The sequence below is a fragment of the Nicotiana sylvestris genome, chromosome 1 (assembly GCF_000393655.2).
Source record: "Nicotiana sylvestris chromosome 1, ASM39365v2, whole genome shotgun sequence".
Lineage (NCBI taxonomy): Eukaryota > Viridiplantae > Streptophyta > Magnoliopsida > Solanales > Solanaceae > Nicotiana > Nicotiana sylvestris.
Window position 1 is genome coordinate 98632314 of NC_091057.1, and position 18887 is coordinate 98651200.

The 18887-nt window shown below is 36.3% G+C and overlaps 3 protein-coding genes across 3 annotated transcripts; 2 read left to right on the forward strand and 1 right to left on the reverse strand.

The window, feature by feature from the left end:
* Nucleotides 1-1046: 1046 nt before the first annotated feature.
* On the forward strand, nt 1047-6094 carry LOC104218682 (protein TRIGALACTOSYLDIACYLGLYCEROL 4, chloroplastic). The gene is made up of 5 exons (XM_009769227.2): nt 1047-1491; nt 2376-2625; nt 4068-4449; nt 5127-5389; nt 5718-6094. The coding sequence occupies exons 1-5, from the start codon at nt 1220-1222 to the stop codon at nt 5913-5915; spliced, it is 1365 nt and encodes a 454-aa protein (XP_009767529.1). The 5' UTR covers nt 1047-1219; the 3' UTR covers nt 5916-6094.
* An 853-nt stretch (nt 6095-6947) lies between these two features.
* Nucleotides 6948-10329, reverse strand: LOC104218675 (10 kDa chaperonin 1, chloroplastic). Its single transcript, XM_009769218.2, has 7 exons — nt 10169-10329; nt 10000-10058; nt 9842-9892; nt 8608-8673; nt 8454-8501; nt 8172-8201; nt 6948-7163 (listed from the first exon to the last, which is right to left on the reverse strand). Exons 1-7 carry the CDS (start codon nt 10251-10253, stop codon nt 7095-7097), a joined length of 408 nt encoding a protein of 135 aa, XP_009767520.1. The 5' UTR covers nt 10254-10329; the 3' UTR covers nt 6948-7094.
* Nucleotides 10330-13983: 3654 nt separating this feature from the next.
* On the forward strand, nt 13984-17568 carry LOC104218669 (uncharacterized). Its single transcript, XM_009769210.2, has 2 exons — nt 13984-14168; nt 16847-17568. Exons 1-2 carry the CDS (start codon nt 14084-14086, stop codon nt 17452-17454), a joined length of 693 nt encoding a protein of 230 aa, XP_009767512.1. The 5' UTR covers nt 13984-14083; the 3' UTR covers nt 17455-17568.
* The last annotated feature ends 1319 nt before the right edge of the window (nt 17569-18887 follow it).

Below are 18887 nucleotides of genomic sequence, written 5' to 3' on the forward strand. Positions count from 1 at the left end.
ACTCATTTGTAATATCATCACAGAGTATGTTATAAGGCAATGTGAGGCACATAGGAGTGATTATATAGCCAAGGCATATAGGTAATAATACCGGTGTTATTGTCCCCCTTATTTGTACTTTTCCTAATTGTTGTATTTTTCTTTTCTGTTATTAATAAAAAAACTAGCCTTAGGCGCTTGCCTAGCGGATTGCAAAAAAAAAAAAAGCCCCTGCTCCAAAATCATTAAACCTCTATTCCCCTCGCCATATCATCTTCTCCGAACAAAGTCACCGATTGTTTCAGAACCTAAGGCGGCGAATCACCTCCTATCGCGGAAGATTTAAATCATCGATTTTTGCTCGTCGGTTAGTGCTTTGGAAGCCGAAGAAGATGATGAATCCTACTTGAAGGATTGAATGTCGGTTTTGGAGTTTTGACGAAATGGTTGCAACAGTCAAGCATCGGTTTTGGAGTTTTGACGAAATGGTTGCAACAGTCAAGCATCGGCGAAACCAACAATGACCGAAAAATCCACAAATCGCCAAAAATACCAGTCAAAGCACGAATTCAATTGCAAGCAAACTATAATAAACAGTCTAATCCCTCAAACGGAAAACCAGTAATAACAAATAGCAAAGTATCAACGGCGAGTGACATAGCACCGGCCTACGAACAACGACAGTGTATGGTCGCTGGAAAGTTTGTAAAATCGGACAGTATCTAAAGATTTTCGGTGAGCAGCAAAAAAACCAATTTTGTTAGAAATGAAAAATGGTGGATTTCATGGAAGTTCATGATTGATTTTGGTCGGTCTATTGATTAAAAAAGGGGGACCCCAATCAGTTCGGGTTTGTTTTCGCGCCCTTGACGTGTAACAATCTCATTGGTCATTTGCTGATTGGATGGACACGTCTGTGTATGTATAATACACACGCATAGGCTCAAGGGTCAGAAGTGTTTATTAGTTAAGGGAATCATGAGTTCGAGTGTTCAGATGGAAAAGTCCAAAGTTTGTGTATCAAAAGCCCTACAAGTTTAAGTGGCCAAGAACCCACTGCGTCATATAATTAAAAAGGAAAAAATAAGAAAGAGAAAAAGAGAAGGGAAACGGCTAAACCCCAAATTCAAAACCCTCCTTTGATAGTAGTCACGTTCTTCCAAAATAGAGCGACAGTCACAGATAAGGAAAACATCCGCACTCCCCCAACCTCAACCTCGTTTTCGCCGGCGTGTAGAAAATGGCGAATATGAGGACGGCGATGGACGCAGCGTTTTGGGACCTCAACATATCTACACCAAATGCCCTAGACTCGACGGCCCGGTCCATTCCTGGAGAGCCCAAACCGCTCGATGGCAGCAAGGCCAGCAGAGCCCTCAGAGTCCAACAACTCTCTCTGCTCGGAAATGGGTTTCCTCTGGGAATCATTCCCTCTTATTCTCCCACTCCCAATAAGGAATTGGGCTCTTTTGCTCTTCACTCCCTTTTGTTTAAAGCTTCCACTTCTAACTGGTAATATAACTATCTACTATTTACAATTTTCAACACATACTAATGAAGTTGTAGCCTTACTCTTTGATTTCTCAACATGATGTAGTAAATTTCATTTAGATTCAAAATTTTGTCTGTGGATTATTTCTGTTCTCTCTTTAAAAAATGTGTTGGTAGGTAACCCAGGAATTAGTCTAAGTGTGCGCAAGCTAGTCCAGACACCACAATCAAAAAAATAAAATCACGTTTACTACTATAAATGTTTCCTCTATAAGTCAAAATCAAATTGAACATGTACAGAATAGTTACTGAATTCGACTTGTCTAGGTGGCAAAATATTGATGAACTTGAACTTGCAACTGCACATATTTCTTCAATTCAAGGACACCAAGCTGTCTAAAATACTAAACAGAATTATGTTGATTGAAAAAAAAAAGCATTTATTGTTTAAATACACAAAGTTCTTATACTTGAAATGGATGAATTTTTACCAAATAAAGTTTTTGAGGAAAAAAATGAGTGCCTAACACGATGTACTTGGTGCCTGGGCAAAAAGCTTTGTTTCTTAAGTAGAAGAGAGTTTTCAACTAATTTCCACAACCACATTGTGATAAATGCACATCCTGGAATCAGTAGGGAAGTAATATGCTATTTCCCAAAGTTCTTTATCCATCAGGTGTTTTGCTTCAAAGCGTAGCACTTTTGACTGTGTCTTCCAGCTAGACATTTTTATGATCTTCATTTCTTTCATAGCTGATTGCTTATTCTGTGCTTGGACAACCATACTGGTCAAAGAGGCTCTACTGACTATTTTTTCTCCCCCAATTTGCTGCTTTCTCCCTTTATATTGCCCTCTCTTTATATATAAGATAGATGAATTATTTATCTATGATTCACCTTCATAGGTGGCTTGGGTTCATAGGTCAGTTTCGGCCAAAGAAACTGTTTTCTGACATTAAAGCAGAGTTATCCAGTGTAGATGAGTGGGAGCTGCCAGTATTAAAAGACATTGGCAAGCATTTCTTGGAAAAATCACTTTATGCCTTTAATGTGTGCTCACAGCTATCCCTGACACCCTCTTCATCTCTGTTATTGAGCACTGAAGAACACGGTGAGAAGAAAGGACGGCGCTTCAGGGCCATGCTTCTTAATAAGGCAAGGATCTGAAGTCCTTCAACATGTGGTGCTCTACTATTGGAATGCTATCTTTTATTTCCTTATATGCTTTCGTTAAAGATGCATTTTTGCTCGTTAATGTGCTTCCATTACTAATGTAGGGATGGCAGTGCTGCATCCACGGTAGTCAACATCCTATGAAAACCCATAATTTCATAATGCCACATTAAAAAACTGATTTTGATGTGCATAATATCTTAGGATACAAATTGACAAAAATTGCCAAAGTTTGCCATTTCTCAAACATTTATTTCTGATTAGGCTTGGTGGGTTTTCAACTTAAAAGATGATATTGATGCTTTTAGATTTAGTAAATGATGACAGGTTGTGGCATGCATTGTTGGTCTTTTTATTTGATCCTTTAAGCCCGTTTGCGCATCCAAAATAGGTATTAATAAATGGTGTGCCTCTATTTTGTTGGTTGTTATTTTTCTGTTTTGTTCCTAGATTTGTATCTCGTTTAGGACATGCATTAGTATCCCTTTGCAATCCCAGGCTTTAGCACACTGTTAGGGGTCATTTGGTTTGACGTATAAGGAGAAATAATCTTTGTATAGAGTAGTTTTAATAGTTTACAACGTTTGATTTTTATTTTCTATTCATGTATAGTTGATCCTTGTATAGAATTATACACCAATTGGTGTGTTATCTTATCCCACGACCAACATGGAATAACTAATCCATGTATAAGCTATACATGGATAAAACACCAAAAACTATCTAGCGTCTTTTTCTTAGAAGCCTATCAAGGTCAAGTATCCTAGGCTATAATTGTAAACTCATTATTTTTCCGTTTAAAAGATAAACAAATATTTTAAGTGTTATCTTGTGTATCCAAGTTTAGTACAATGACCAAACGCCAACAAGAAATAATTGCATTACTATTTACTAATCCCTGTATTATTAAACCCTACATTATAATCCATGTATAAATTGTATTTGAACCAAACAACTCCTTAGAGTTTTGGAACCTAGAAGGCTACTCTACTTATTACTTCCTTTGGTGTTACATTTCGGCATTGGCAATCATGGGCTTTTCCCTGTATAACTAATCTAAGTGATATTTCGCTTAATTTTTTCACTTTTGTTTAAACAACTTGGAATCTGTTGCCTCTTTGTTAAACTGGAATAATTCAGCAGAGAAACAAATCCTAAATTGCTTCCGCTGGAGTACAATAAGATAAGGAGAAGTGAAGGTTCCCTGTTTTATTTCTCCTAGCTCGCTTTTTAAAAGATGAATCTTCCTGAAATTTGAGAATACCTAACTTATTAACGAAGTTAAATATTGAACATCATAACATACATGTAACTATGAATGAGTCTATCATAGCGTGCTCATCTATGTGGTTAATTTGTATTCCCAGCTTATGGGCTTTTACTATTGTGATGTTTGATTCACTATTCTTCCATATTCGTTGCAGCTTCCTGAGCACGACGTTACTTTGGAAGCAGCATGGCCTGAGCTATTCATAGACCATAAGGGAAGATATTGGGAGGTCCCAGAGTCGATATCCTTTGACTGTTCATCGCTGGTTTCCGAGAATGGATTCCGATATCGTTTTGGTTTACATAAAAATGGTGGCCATCCTCAGGCTGTGGATAACATTACCGATGAGCCACCACTCAATCTGATGCAAGGAATATGTGGAAAAGCTGCCTTTTCTTATGAGAAAAGCGAAGATCTGTGGAGAGTCAAGGAAAAAAAAGAGGACATTGTTATCGAGACAGATAAGGGACGGTTTTATCGCCCTTCTTATGATATTCGTCTTAGAGAGCCTCATGCAGCAGTATCTGGAATTATTGGTAACTTCACTGGCCACAAAAAAAACTATAGTGTACTTGATTTGATACAGCTTGATAGTTTCCAGATTGTTTTATGACATTGTTTGCTGAACTACACTGTGATTATCTTTTATGCATACAAGATCTATATCTAAACCTTCAAACTGAATTTGAAGTATCGATGGACTTGGAATTTAAATTTCCAGCACAGAAGATAAATGTCTAGTTTATTCAAATATACAGACAGTTTGAAATTATCCTTTCCTCTGTATGAACTTTCTTGCCTTGCCTCTGCTAGAATCTGGGGTTTCAATTATTTCTGTGGAGTTATTTGTACCCAATGTGAAACATTTTAAAATAATTATTACATACATTTCAGAAGTATTGTTTTCTTTACTTTGGTAACTAAATTGACTTAATGGGTAGGTTAATTCTTGAGCATGTTCCTGGAATATTGCAGAAGCGGACAATATTTTCCTTAAAAAATTCTGACCAACTTTGTTAATATCTCATGAGAGCTTTGAATCAGTAGAACTCCTTCAAGTTTCTTAGCATCATCAGTTCTTATGAAATTGGAGGGGGTGACAATTTCGTGTATATGTGATGCTATCCAGAGTGCTACTCCAAATTCACAGCATTCACAACGTAGCTTTATGTTCCTAGTCTCTTGCCTTATCTTGTACTTCAACTTGGTATAGGGGGAACTCTTGAGGCATGGCTCAACAATTCTAGGCATAGAAGGCCCTTTGGTGTTGATTTATTTGGTTCACTTTGTTATACTTTTCAACATGGTAAATTCAAAGAGACGTTCGGAGACCTCACCAGGATAGATGCTCGTCTAGATGTCTCATCTGCTTCAGCATTAGCCAAACAGGTTACAAAAGTCTTCAGAAAAGCAGCAGCTGATAATGCAAGAGATGTGCTCTCTTCACCCAGGCTCGAATTGATACTTCAGCAACAGGTAACTATCAAATATTTGTTTCTGTCACATTGTCTACAGAGGTCATTTGAATGTATACTAGATATGATTTAGACTCCATAGTCTAGTAGCAAGGAAACACATTTGGAGGACAAATAAATTAGAACTGATTTTATACTAACAAGCTTTGTTTCGTAGGAAACTTAATGGTGCTTTAGGACTTGTAGAACTTAAACTCTTGAGTGGAGTGCATGTCTAAAGCGGAAGTTGCCTCACCAGTGCCTTTGTGAATGGAATTTTATTTTTTTATATTTGTAATGCATGTTTTTTTGACCATGGTGTTATATTTATGTTTGTGTTTCAAATGCAGGTCGCAGGGCCAATTGTGTTTAGAGTAGATTCAAAGTTTTTGCTCAATACGCCGGCTGGCAGGCCTGGCCTACAATTGGAGGATTTCGTATGCAGTTTAAATTACTCTTTGAGGGTTCTGCAGTCTGGGAAAGTGGTAGCATGGTATTCTCCTAAAAGGAAAGAGGGAATGATCGAGTTACGCCTATTTGAGTTTTAGAACTTAGCCTCAAGGTTTACTTTTTATGTTGATTGCTTTGTAGTTAGAACTGTTGTCGCTGCAAACGACCCTTGCATCGGATTCATAGGCAATTCTTGTTCGTTCTTAAATACTAGTCACCTTACTTTAGTTAATTGTTTTTATACCTTTTTTTAATTCATTTCGAAAAATTCCTTGTGTTTGGAGATGCCGAAGATAAAAAGCTATAGTACCCGAAAGACGTTGAGATGTTCCAATCGTTAAAGGCGTTCTTAGAATCAAATGTTCCTATTTGTAAATGGTGTTACACGAAAGCCATTTTAATTTCTGGATCTCTAAACATGCTCCATTATTGGTGATATGAAGTCTAACAAGTAATAAATTTAATAAGAGCAGAGGCTCAATTTTTTTTAAAAATAGGGTACAGATAGTGAGTTAGCTCGCATCATAGTGCTGAAAGGCTGGACTTCAAGCCTGTCAATTTCACCTACCTGCTAGTCTGTACAAATTTTGCACTGAGGTTTAACTGCGCAAATAGGAAGATACGAATTCAATTTGAATATTAAAAGGATTACTCGATATAACACAAAATTTCTCCACCTATTCCTTCTAGTCGGGCCTCTTGGTCTATCATTATATCTCGAGAAGTAGAAAGGATTACAATCCCCATTGCGAGTTGACCTTAAATCAAGTGATGCTATTCTGAGTTTCTAAGGTGTGCCAGATTTTAGTTGTAGATTTGGTGGCTTATGATTGCTGATGTAGTCAAATATATAGTATAGAGAAGATACGTTCTGCGAATATACAAAAATAAAGAAAATGTCTCCTTTACTGTTCTCTTTCTTTTTGTAGTCAAATTAAGCTTCAATATAGATGGCGCAAACTAGAAGGATCAGTTGACACTAGAAAAGAAAGGTCGATAATTCCACCATGTTCAGATGAATTTGCAGAAACGTATGATAAACTCAATAGGCGTATAATGAAGATGGATCGCGCGGGAGGAAATGGACTAAATTGTAATATTTGTTGAAGAAGAAAAGAAGCAGCAGCAAATTTATCTCAATCTCAACACTTCATAACATCCACTAAAAACATTAATCTCAACATTTTTGTTGTTCTACAAAAGATGAGGTGGTACAACACATCCAAATCTGACAAAACTTAGGGCTCTAACATAATGCAAATAGAAGACGATATGATTTATTCAACCAAAGCAAGCAACTCACTCTCCTTGCAGAAACAATGCCTTGCATCAGTTCCCAAATCCACCTGGATAGGTTGAGATATACACAAGTTACAGAAAAACATTTGATTTGTAATTAACAGACACTAACGAAAGTAGTTACTGTGTACAACTTGTAACGCTAAAGTCAGCATACATCAAATAATCTATAAGCTAATCTAGACCAGACAAACCAAAAACAATGCAACTGACACCATCTTTGACACTGAAACAGCATTCCACAGCTCCAAATAAGTACTTACTCTAGCAATTTAGAGCCGATGACAACATTAACACACACACACATGTCGATTCATTTTTCATTGTTTCTGTATAACTAATTAGAGTCATACTTTAGGCCCTCACAAGATTTGGGCTAACACCAGCTAAGTCCACCAGCCACGTAGAGGGCTAACCACCTATGGACTCCAAAGCTAACATTAACTGCTTTGGCAACCAACATATCGTTATCTTAAAGGCTAGCAATAGTATGCAGATTTTATGACAACAGCCATTTGACCCTTCAATAACTGCGTTGATCCTAAGTTATCTTCTTCACAGCAAACGGTGAACTGTTGATCCTAAGTAATCTTCTTCACAGCAAACCTTTTACTACATCAAATCTCTATTTCTGAAAAAGCCTAGAACAGCATCTTAAGAACTAATTGTATAGGCTTCCGAGTCATCCAGTAAATCCCTCTCAGGTAGGTAATAAGACCGCCAGTTGCATTTTACTAATGTTTATCACGTGAAAGTAGTTTTAACTTTTAACAGTCGTTATTCTTATACTCCATAATCCCTAAATTAACATAGACCCTATTATGACACTAAGGGATATTAACACGGACCAAAAAAGTCTTGACCATTTTGCAACACGACTGGCCTATCAAAAATAGAAGATACTATAAGTAAATGATTTTTCCAAAGAGCACTAGTTTTCCAAGAAGAGATTTAGATCCTTTCAGCAAGGCAAAAAAATGATATATGAAACAGAGTGGTGCTTAGGCATGTCAATAAACACAAGTATATATCAGCTCACTACGAAAACCCCATACCTCATAAGCGTTGATGTCAGAGAAAAGAACCTGCAAAAGAACCATATCATTCATTTAGAAGAACGTACTCAAAGGATCAGTAAAATTTAGATAAGTAATGCAAGCCATCATCCCCTCCACCAAGGGGTGGAACTTGGAACTTGGAAAGAGAGATTAGCAAAGCTCTATCACTTGACAATTCTTTCCAAAGAAACTAGTACCATGAAGCATACAAATAAAATAAAAATGAAAGCTTTTATCTTTGATAGAAATTCAAAAAATCAAAAAATTCGGAAGTCTTACCTTCTTCCCCGCCTCTACTTGAGCAACCTCAGAACCAACAGAGAGAACCTAGAATTAACAAAATTGGTCTCAGTCAGTCATCAAAAGGATATTTAATTCCACCATATGCATCTAAAATCTGTCCAAATGAATAATTAATATGCATAAAACTTACTTCTCCCATAAGATAGCGCTCGAACTTCACTGCTGATTTTGGAAGCAAAACTCCACCAGCAGATTTCTGCACACAAACTCTTTCTTTCAGTAAATATTACAGAAAGGCCTCCTTACTGCTGTGTAGCTGGCCAGTCTTATATAACAGTAGACAAACCAAAATTATTCTATGCTAAGCACCTCTGCGCCATAATTCATGTAGGTCAAATAACTTGCAAGTTGCATCAACACATCATCCAGACTTCTTTAACAGCATGCATAACTGTTTCTTTTCAGTTCAGCGATTAAAATTTCTAGGAGCATAACAAACACCAAGTCACATAAGAAACAGTCATAACGAGGAGTAGGTGGCTGGGAGGACACATAGAGGAGAAATGCTCGTTGGACTCCATAATACTTGTAGCAATCCGAAAGTAGAACAATGTAGTCATATCTGAAAAATGTAGTAGAAGTTCATTGAGAAAGTTTTAAAAAGATTAAGGACCCATTTGTCCATAAGAATTTTTTCCTTTTTTCAAAAACTTATCTTCAAAATGTTGTTTGGTTATACATAGATGAGTTTCAAGAAATTTTGAAGATGAGTTTCAAGTTTGAAAAAATGTTTTCCTTCACAATCTGAGTTTTTAAATATATTTTTTCAACTCAACTTCAAAAACTACTTTTTTCGTCAAATCTCTCATTTTTTATGTCCAAACGCCTACTAAGATACTCATTCTTGGTGTGACCATTGCATGATGAATCTTTATATACATATAACACGCTGGACTAATATGTCTTTTCTTCTTCTTTTTTTTCATAAATGAAGCATCACACGCATACATTATATCCATATGATTTAAGCTAGCTTGATCCTTTAATAAAAATAACCTTCCTGATGTACAGTATAAATCATTGGCACCAAACATCTAGCACCTAGTTAACAGCACTTTTAAAATATTAAGTTTGCTCTCATGGAGAGACTCTTAAGAAAGAAACAAAAGGACTAACTTTTGTTATGCTACTTATTGCAAAACAGTCGAGGCCCTTTTGAGCATCTATGGAAATTTGAGTTACACAGTCGTATCTAGTTGTCAAACAATACACCACAATGCGGTGCCCAAATCACTGCTCTCAAAGGCCCTAACTTGATAGCTCCTTTAAGACACAAGTCCAGTTCTTGCAATATTATACAATAAAATTCAACTAGGCGAATTGGCAAAAAAGAGAACACAATTAAGGGACATCTGTAAAAGTACCTCAGACAATTCTTCTAACCGAATCAAAACTCTATCAGCTTGCGGCACAACCTATATTCAAACAAACAAAATAAGTAACCAAGCTACCATTTCTTAATTTTCCTTCTTCAAATACGAACAAATATTACATTGACTTAAATAAGCATAAAAGGAGTCACCTTTGTGGGTTCCCATTTCTTGGAAATGGCATTAATTCTCAAAGAATTTCTCTTCAGACCTGTACAAAACCGAAAAAGGGGTAAATGAGAAAGTAAAGAAAATAACAAGAAAACATAAAAATTACAGTTTCAGCTAAAGGGGAATTTCTATCGAGAAAGAGATATGTACCTATAGGTCTTTGGGTAGAGAAAGAGGTAAGATTTGTGGAGTGAGAGGTGAATGGCTTAGCCACCGCAATGAATGTAGAAGCCATGGATAAGGCGAGAGCAGCTGCTGTTTACAGTGCGTATATAGAGAATAAACTACAGTAGGTGTTTGGTGACCCAGTCCAATAAGGGCAATTAAAGGGGTTGTGAGGGGTATAATTGTAAAACTTTGTCAAAAAGATTATTGGCTTCGTCTTTGTTCTGGATTGTTCGAATTGTAATTCACAAATTTACATTTTCTATGCCTCAAAATTTTGTATAATAGATTTGTAAGGGTCTATTTGGAAAGATACCCGGTAACTAAAATTAATCGTAATTACACAATCTAGTAATTATACAATATAGTAATTATGATGACCTATTTGTTTTTCATAACGTAATTAAAGTATAATTATAAGTGTATTTTTTTATTGCACAATTATAATTACACAGTTCAATTAAATTATAAATAATGCAATTATCAAAACTTAAAAGTTAATATAATAAATATATTCTGTAACTAATTTTTTATAAGTATAAATGATATTAGATTTGAAATTTAAGATGCATATTTTTTCTTGAATGTACATTAATTAGTAATAATATATATATATATATTAAATTAATAATATTTAGTTTAATTAATTATAAAAATTAAAAATATACGCTTTGTAAGAATATCTAGAATGCATGTTTGATAAAATAAATTAATATTTAACAATATAATGTCATCATTGTAAACAATAAATTTGCGTCGAGAAAATAAAATCGTGACCGAAAAATATTGCAACGATAGTAGAATTTGATCTCAAATAATTTGAGTGTACAATCTCTATAAATCCTCGGATTCTTCTTTCCAGTAGTAAATAAATCCAAGGGCCTTTGAGCTTGATCTTGAATATGTAGTTGTTGCCACGAACGATGATCTTGTTCTTGAGCCTGAGCTTGATTGCTTGAACTTGACCTTGATTTATTCTTCGTTCTTGAGCTCGAACTTGATATTGTTATTCGTTCTTGAGCTCGAACTTGATTTGTTTTTCGTTCTTTAGCTTGAACTTGATTGCTTGAAACTTGTGGAGGAATTTGCAGTGTTTGATCCACGAGCTCTTTCTTGCTTCTTGTTATAACTTCTAGTGTCTTTTCTGAGGCATGAAGACCCTTATTTATAGTTGTGGAAGGGATGAGTTATGATAAGAACAAACTCTTTCCGACCAATCAAATTGAAGTATGACAAGGCCGTATTTAATTGGCTGGAACATGTCACTTGCACATGTGGCACGGTTTCATTGGCCCTTTAATTTGACTTGGCATGCCTTGTCATTTCGACACATGGCACGATTCTATTGGCTTTTTTGTTTGACTTGGCATGCCACGTCATTTGACACGTGGTACCAAACTGGGCCTCTAGGAAGATAACTTATTGGGCCTAATGAATCGGGCTCATCACTTGTAGCCCATTTAACCAATGGATTTGAACGTATTTATTTAATCCATATATATTGAACCTATATAACTAATCCAATTATATTAGGCTAATAAATTTATTTGAACTAATATATCTTGAATTTAAAAATATAATCCAAATAATTTTATGGATTTAAATCCAATAAAATTTAGATGCCTACAATCACATTATTCAAATGTTTGACAAAACTAATCTATCAATTCTAACTAAAAAATAAACAACATGCAACGTGAAATAACAAGCCAATACTACTAAAACAAGTAAATTGGAATCATAAATATAACACAATTTAAACATGCATAGGACGTGCGTCGGGTGAGTCCCGGTTTATTTAATTTGGCTTTCAATGGAGAGTATTGTACGTCGGGGTGAGTCCCGGTTTATCGGGCCCCTTCGTTGCCCAGCCTGGAGAGGCCGTTGGCAAGACGGACGATGAACTTATTGCTCGGATTACTGGGCACCAAGCTTTTCGAGCCCATGCTTTTCCGGTGTTGGGGAAACTATCTGTTTCATGGACCAATTGCTCAGCCTCCAGTTTATGAGATTGTTTCTTAGTAATATCGGCCTGTTCTGAGCCGTTTCTGTTATTTGTAATACTGTACGGCGCAAAGGGCTTTGCTCGGTCATTGCTTGCGAGATGGTACGGTACATAACATTTTCTACTTGTGTGTTTGGTGGCGTTCATTCCTTGTTCGCGTACCTGTGAGAATGCTCGCGTTCCTGCTCTGAGCCAAAAAGAGTATGATAAGTTAAATCCAAACGAAATTGCCTGTTACCTCGGTCTGGTAAGTCGGTGAAGGGAGAATGGTGTTGTAGGGTCACTCGCTTCGCCCCGTGCTCGAGTGGCGATTTCAGATTTGGCAGCCGTATTTGGCTTCGTCATTAGTCGCGTCTAGGCTTTTCGTGGGTTGGACTTACTTTGCCTGTTGGGATCTCGAGGCCAAGTCCCGATCCGATCCCGTCCGATATGCGCAAACAATAAGGAAACACATGTCATACTTTGTTCATAAATCACATAGTGCGTGTGGGTACGAAAATAAGGCAGGATACGCCCATTATTTCAAAGAATCACACAGTAGGCTATCGTCCCTTCCTAAGAGGTGGGAGTACATGCCAGTGTATAAGGTAAATACGTCAAATAGGATTGCGGTCATGCTAAGCGCGTAGTGACCGTGATCCTACTTTAAACATGCATATGATATGTCAAACCCATCGCTACAAATGAAGCATGGGTTTTGCATAGACATCAAATATAATTTCGATTTCATGCAGAGATCTGACCCAGATTGGTTTGGTTATCTCAAAAGCTTATCTATCACTTTTTCAAGTTAGTGTTTATACCGAGATGGTGAGGTTATGACAGCGCGGAAGTGATACTTGGCTAGTTTTAGATCTAAAGAAAACTAAAAATTTGGCTAAAAAATCCCCACAGACGGCGCCAAATTGTTTGACCAAAAAGTATCTAACTTTTTGCTAAACTAATTAATGATGAAAATAGAAGATAAATCTTAGGTAAGGATAATTAACTCTAGATCTAAGCACATTGAATAAGAGAATAAGATATAATCAAGCTTTTAAACTTTCTGGGACCATATAAGATATCAAATATAAAGGATAGGCTTACATTCTTAACATATTATTCTGTAATGTAAGAGCAAAGAAAGAAAGGAAGGAATGTCATTGATAACTATGAGATCTGTCTTTAGTGATTCAGCAATGACAATTACAAAGATTTGCAACCAAGATCTAAGCTTTCGCTTTATTGTTGTTAGAGATCTTTTCATATTCCTTTGTCTTTCCCTATTTTGGGAGAGATGCCCATTTTTCTTGTCTTCTCGCCTCCTATATATATTATAAATATTTTTCTTTGTCCAGCGGTCTTTAGCTAGAATACTCTCAATCTTAATTATATTTTACATCGCTCCCCTTAAGTATTACTGACATATATTTTGATGTACAAACTTTTTGATGGCTCGATACTCATCGTTACTACGCCTTGTGGGTACGGCCACAACTTAGTCGCCCCCTTACAATTTCTTTTAATGTTAATCCACGTGTGGTGAGATTTTGACCCATACAATAAGCTGTATTAGTATATTTCTTAAACCTTAGTCCCATTCCTAAGCCAAAAAGGGAAGTAACGAACGGCTACTTGGGACCACCACTCTCTTCTTTTCTCCTCAATTCACTGCAAGAAATTCAATAATTTGTCTACTTTCCTGCTAATGATCACTCTGTTTTTCCACCAAAAAATGAACCCCATTGTCCCTTTTAACTCTCCATAGTACACACTCTACATTGTTAAAGGCAAATACCCTTTTTTTTTTTTTTTTATCCCAGAAAGTTTCCTTCTTTTTCCGTTTTATCTTAACTTTCTCCCTTTTTTATCAAGCTCACATTTTTGGGTTTTAGTCTGGGTTGTGAGTGGCTGTGATGATGGTGAAGAAGCTCTGCTGCTTTCAGTATTTTGTTGTTTGTAGTCTCCTCTTAGCTGTTGTGGTTTCCTCCGAGTACCATGGTAATCTACTCTCTACACTTAAATTGCCTCATTCCTTTTATTTTCTTGGCTACTTTCAGCATTTAGAAATTTTACTTTAGTGTCTTCAGTTTCCAATAATGTAGTCTAACAAGTTTATGCTCTACAAAACCCAGCTTTGGATGGGTGGGTTATCTTCATAGTCTAAAAAATAACTGACAAAACCTTGTTGTGAATAATGTTCTTTTGTTTAAACTGAAGGAATTTGATGAAAAATGTTATTGCTGAAAAGAAAAAAACATGTTGAGAGAGTAGGGATGTGGCTTTGCAATTAGGCTATAGATTCAAGGTTTTGCTTAGTTGATTTTAGTTAATGTTTTGACATTACTGAACAAATGACCAGTTAGGTTTTGCCTAGTTGATCTCAGTTCATGTTTTAGCTTTACTAGACAATTTCCAATTTTACAATGTTGCTTTCTTATAGATTACTCATATAACCCCTTATATTTGCTACATGTGTTCTTCCTAACTATTTTGTGTTTGTGAGATAGGAAGAAAAAGGTCTTTGGTGTTTGTGAGAATACATGTCTAGAGAAAGAAGAAGCACTTAGCTATTTTGTTTCCTAATGGTGCTGCATAATACTACCACCTGTAGACATCGAAATTTTAATGGATCAAGCATATATGAAATTTGGGCTAAATCATAAATTCAATACACTACTCTTGAAATTCTAGGAGTCTATTAGGGTTGTTTGGAGACTATCTATCAAAGCTACTCTACCCTAACCCTTATTTCCTTAAAAAAGTATCTCATGGGATACTCACAAAGAGATCAAGATGTGGCCGGATAATTCTTGATAATCAAATACTTAAGAAGATCCACAACATACTTTCATGGATATCAGATACATCCAAGAAGGTCCGCATCATCCTACGTTCGAGAAACACGCTGCTTCAGCCCTCGAACCACAGAGATAATCAAGAGAGAAGAATATAAGGAAGAAACAGAATTGTACTCACCAATTGATCGATAAAATTACTTTATTCTTTTGTGATTGCAATTTATTTTCGTATGTCGAAAATTCGTTGCAAACACTACCATTTACTATGCATGCTATAGTAATGTATTTGTTATAACAATCCCGGCCTATATTTGGGTTTGTGGATATAATTTATACCAATATCCACTGGCTCCCATTGAACCGATTTCGATCTTTAGCTGTACCCGGAGGTGGAGCCAGATTTCTTTTAGGAACATCAAAGACCAAAAGAACAATTTTTTAGCACGACATACAAATTGTGATTTCTTTTAACCTTCGAGAGGGGGTGGGCAAAAAGGTGGCATCCCTCAAAACAATACGGTGTCACTGTCCGGGCTGGTATCTTGCAATTAGTACACATTTACTTACTACAAAAAAAAAAATTGGATTACATTAGGGCTCTCCAAGAAACTCTTGCTTGGTAGGCACTACCACCCACTGATACAATTCCATCCCCTTCTCCCGTTGTGAGTCACAGGTTGCCTTGGGAAGCACAATGCTTATCGTGCTTCCTTTTGTGAATCTTCGTCGCTCATATGATTAAATCGAGGTTGCAATCTGCCTTACTTTGATGCACTATGTTCTTAGTTCCATCCACAATCTTAATTATTGTATTCAGCATTCCATGTTCTGACTGAATACCTGGCTCAGAGCTTTTTATGGCTTGTCTAACATATTCTCAGTTCTTTAAGAAAAGTCAAGAACCTACTTAGCTTTCTAGTACCTACTGAGCAACTGAAACGGATTTGAATATGGAGAACTTGAATAGTAGAGAACCTGCTTAGCTTTCTAGTACCTATGTCTCAATAAACACTCAAGAGAGTGTATGTTTGTCTAGATTCTCCACATTTAATAACTTGAAATAACTGATGAAAACGTAAAGTGGTAGAAGAAGTAGTAGGTAGTTAATTAGTCCACTCTTACATTCATTCTGTAGAGCCCTTTGTTTACTTCCTGAGTCCTCCATCATTTGCAAGTTTTACATGCTCTTCTTGTACTCCTGTTTGTCTCCCATTATGTTCCTAGTTGGAGTTTTTGGTGATCCTAAATTATGAAGCTGAAGAAAGGATTATTTATCACAAAAGAAAGAGAGAAAAGAAGTTAAAGGAAGGATTTACAAGTTCAGTTTTAAACTGGTATTAGTCATGCAATACTAAGATTTCCAAATACGGAGCCGGAACTGTAATTCCTCTAAGGACTGGACAAGCTATGGTAGGGCCAGGATATCAATATTTGGAGAAGTCAATACTCTAAAGAAAGTATCATAAAGAGGAAAACGGATAAGTATCAACTTGGCCAGTGCCTGATGTTTAAGCTTGGAGGGACAGATACTGATGGCTGTAAGAACCTATTATCTGATATTAGTTACAAGCAGGGGCCATAACCATATTGTGTCTTTGGATAGATAAAAGAATACAACATGAAAATTTTAAAAGAAATGACATAAAAAGGGTCAAGTTTCAACTTGTAAATCTGACACCACTTGATGGACCTTGAGAGCTCGGGATGGTTAATTAAGTTAGCAGGAGGGATTTGAGCAAATTTTTCTAGCTGAACTATATTGTTTTTTGGACATCGCAATAGTAACGTTTTGCAACTGATGAATTTTAAAAAAAGGAAGTGAATTTAGTATCCTTTCCTTGAACCAGCACTTAATATTTTCTTTGTTTAATGCTACAGGGAATTCTGCAAATGACCTTGTTGATATCATCAACAAGAACAGAACTACACAAAAGCTTCCTCAACTTAGTAATAGTCCTGGACTTGGGTGCATAGCCTTACAATATGCAGAGGAATGTATGGGGAATTGCACTTCTAACAACAGTGTAAATTGTCAGCCTCCAGAAGACGACTTCACTGAAGTTTTTGCACCAAACTGTGGTGTCGAGCTACCCACCTTTGGAACCATATCTGGCTACATACTTGGCTGTCAACACAAATATCTTGAGCCATCAGAAGCCTTCTCAAATGCACTTGTTCATGACAAAAGGACTCTTTCTCTTTTGAGGAATAAAACTCATACTGAAGTTGGAGTTGGTATTATCAAAGCTCACAAGCACAATGGACCTTACTTATGGTGTGTTCTGTTTAGTAGTAGCCAGAGAAATACCACATTCGTACTTGATGATCTTGGTGAGGGGATTAAGCAGAAGAAAGGGTGTTATAGTGGAAACAGCTTCCCTTGCAGCAGAGCGCATAGAGATGAAGGACTTTTATCGAACAAAACTTGGATTTTGGTTTTGTTCTGTATTATCCACTTTCAACAATTCCTTTTCAAACTGTTTTGACAAAACAATGTCTGCACTCAGCTAAAATTTTGTCATGCATTCTGCTGAATCAACCATGGAAACCCATTCATGATACTGAATTTTGGAATTAGTGTTCTCTTTTTCTGCATGAAACATAGTGAACATACAGATTGTCAAGAGACAACATACCGATCAAAGCATTGCAATAAATTTGCTTGTTTTATCTCATCGACCTAAGCTCAGCTACCAAAGGAGAGAACATGAATGTCCATGTGTATGGGTATTTTTCTTCTACTGCTGATACATTCATTTCGGAAATAGCTTCTCTACCTTCACGAGGTGGAGGTAAGATCTGCGTACACGCTACCCTCCTCCGACCACACTTGTGGGATTACACTGGGATTATTGTTGTTGCTGATACATTCATTAACTAGCATTGCCTTGCATAACACAACATTATATGCAGGAGATCCTAATGTAACTCATTGTATACATAGCCAAAGATCCATTTGAGCTCTGAGTTCTAAAGAGTTTCTCTTACCATATTGCCACAAGGACATAAATCCTAGCATATATACAAAATTTTATGCACTAGGAGTCTTACAGCTTTTCATGATTCTTTGCCATATTTTGGTTTTGTTGCAATGATATTTGTTCTGTTTATCATCAGTTAGCAGAATACTCTGGTGAGACTTGGACCTAATATCTCTTAGCCTGTGTAAAATTATGCAGATTCGCATGTAATGAAAAGAGTCTTCTGAAAACTGGAGAATGGCTACGGAATTTATTCAATTAAGCTGAATAATAAAATAGGGATTACTATTCCACGATCTATTTAAAATCAAAGGCGAATCCACGATTTTAAGTCTGTATTATCGTACCACAGAACCAAATTTTCTTTTGTGACACCTAAAGACTTAAAAAATATATATTTTCAAAACATTCAACTCTCTCTATATGGATATGTAGTGTGCTCTCTATGACCAAAAGTAATTGTAGAGATATGGAGCCACCTGATCACAATGAATGAAAGAGTTGGTGAAGTTCACATACATAGTTGGTCTTACCAAAACCAAAAGAAAGGCAGAGGGCACTCAAAGGAGACACCATTTATATTTGGCAAGTAATATATTTCATGGAAAATATCTATTTTTTCCCACCTAATATTGTTGTCACTGTGCCATAGACAAGACGCAGTTTGCTGGATGACTCATGTGCTTTATAGAGATTAAGTTGACTTAATAATCTAATCAGCCTTTTATAACTTAATTTACCTCTACTAACCTCAAATTCACACTTGTCCTTTAAAGAAACTTCTATAAACAACAACCATGATCCCACGTAAAAAGGGATCAATCTCACAAGCAATAAGAGTGTGGCCGTGGTTAATGAGATGGATGAAATCAGTGTTCAACTCTCGTAAGAGCTAAATACGCTAGGTCATTTCTTTCCGCTGTTGGTGAATAGAGTTA

Coding starts and splice junctions, on each gene's coding strand:
- LOC104218682 (XM_009769227.2), top strand. CDS start 1,220: ATGGCGAATATGAGGACGGCGATGGACGCAGCGTTTTGGGACCTCAAC. Junction 2,626..4,067: donor GGGCCATGCTTCTTAATAAG/GCAAGGATCTGA, acceptor TATTCGTTGCAG/CTTCCTGAGCACGACGTTAC. Junction 5,390..5,717: donor AATTGATACTTCAGCAACAG/GTAACTATCAAA, acceptor TTTCAAATGCAG/GTCGCAGGGCCAATTGTGTT.
- LOC104218675 (XM_009769218.2), bottom strand. CDS start 10,253: ATGGCTTCTACATTCATTGCGGTGGCTAAGCCATTCACCTCTCACTCC. Junction 8,502..8,607: donor AGCGCTATCTTATGGGAGAA/GTAAGTTTTATG, acceptor TGTTAATTCTAG/GTTCTCTCTGTTGGTTCTGA. Junction 8,202..8,453: donor AAGTAGAGGCGGGGAAGAAG/GTAAGACTTCCG, acceptor GTTCTTTTGCAG/GTTCTTTTCTCTGACATCAA.
- LOC104218669 (XM_009769210.2), top strand. CDS start 14,084: ATGATGGTGAAGAAGCTCTGCTGCTTTCAGTATTTTGTTGTTTGTAGT. Junction 14,169..16,846: donor GGTTTCCTCCGAGTACCATG/GTAATCTACTCT, acceptor TTAATGCTACAG/GGAATTCTGCAAATGACCTT.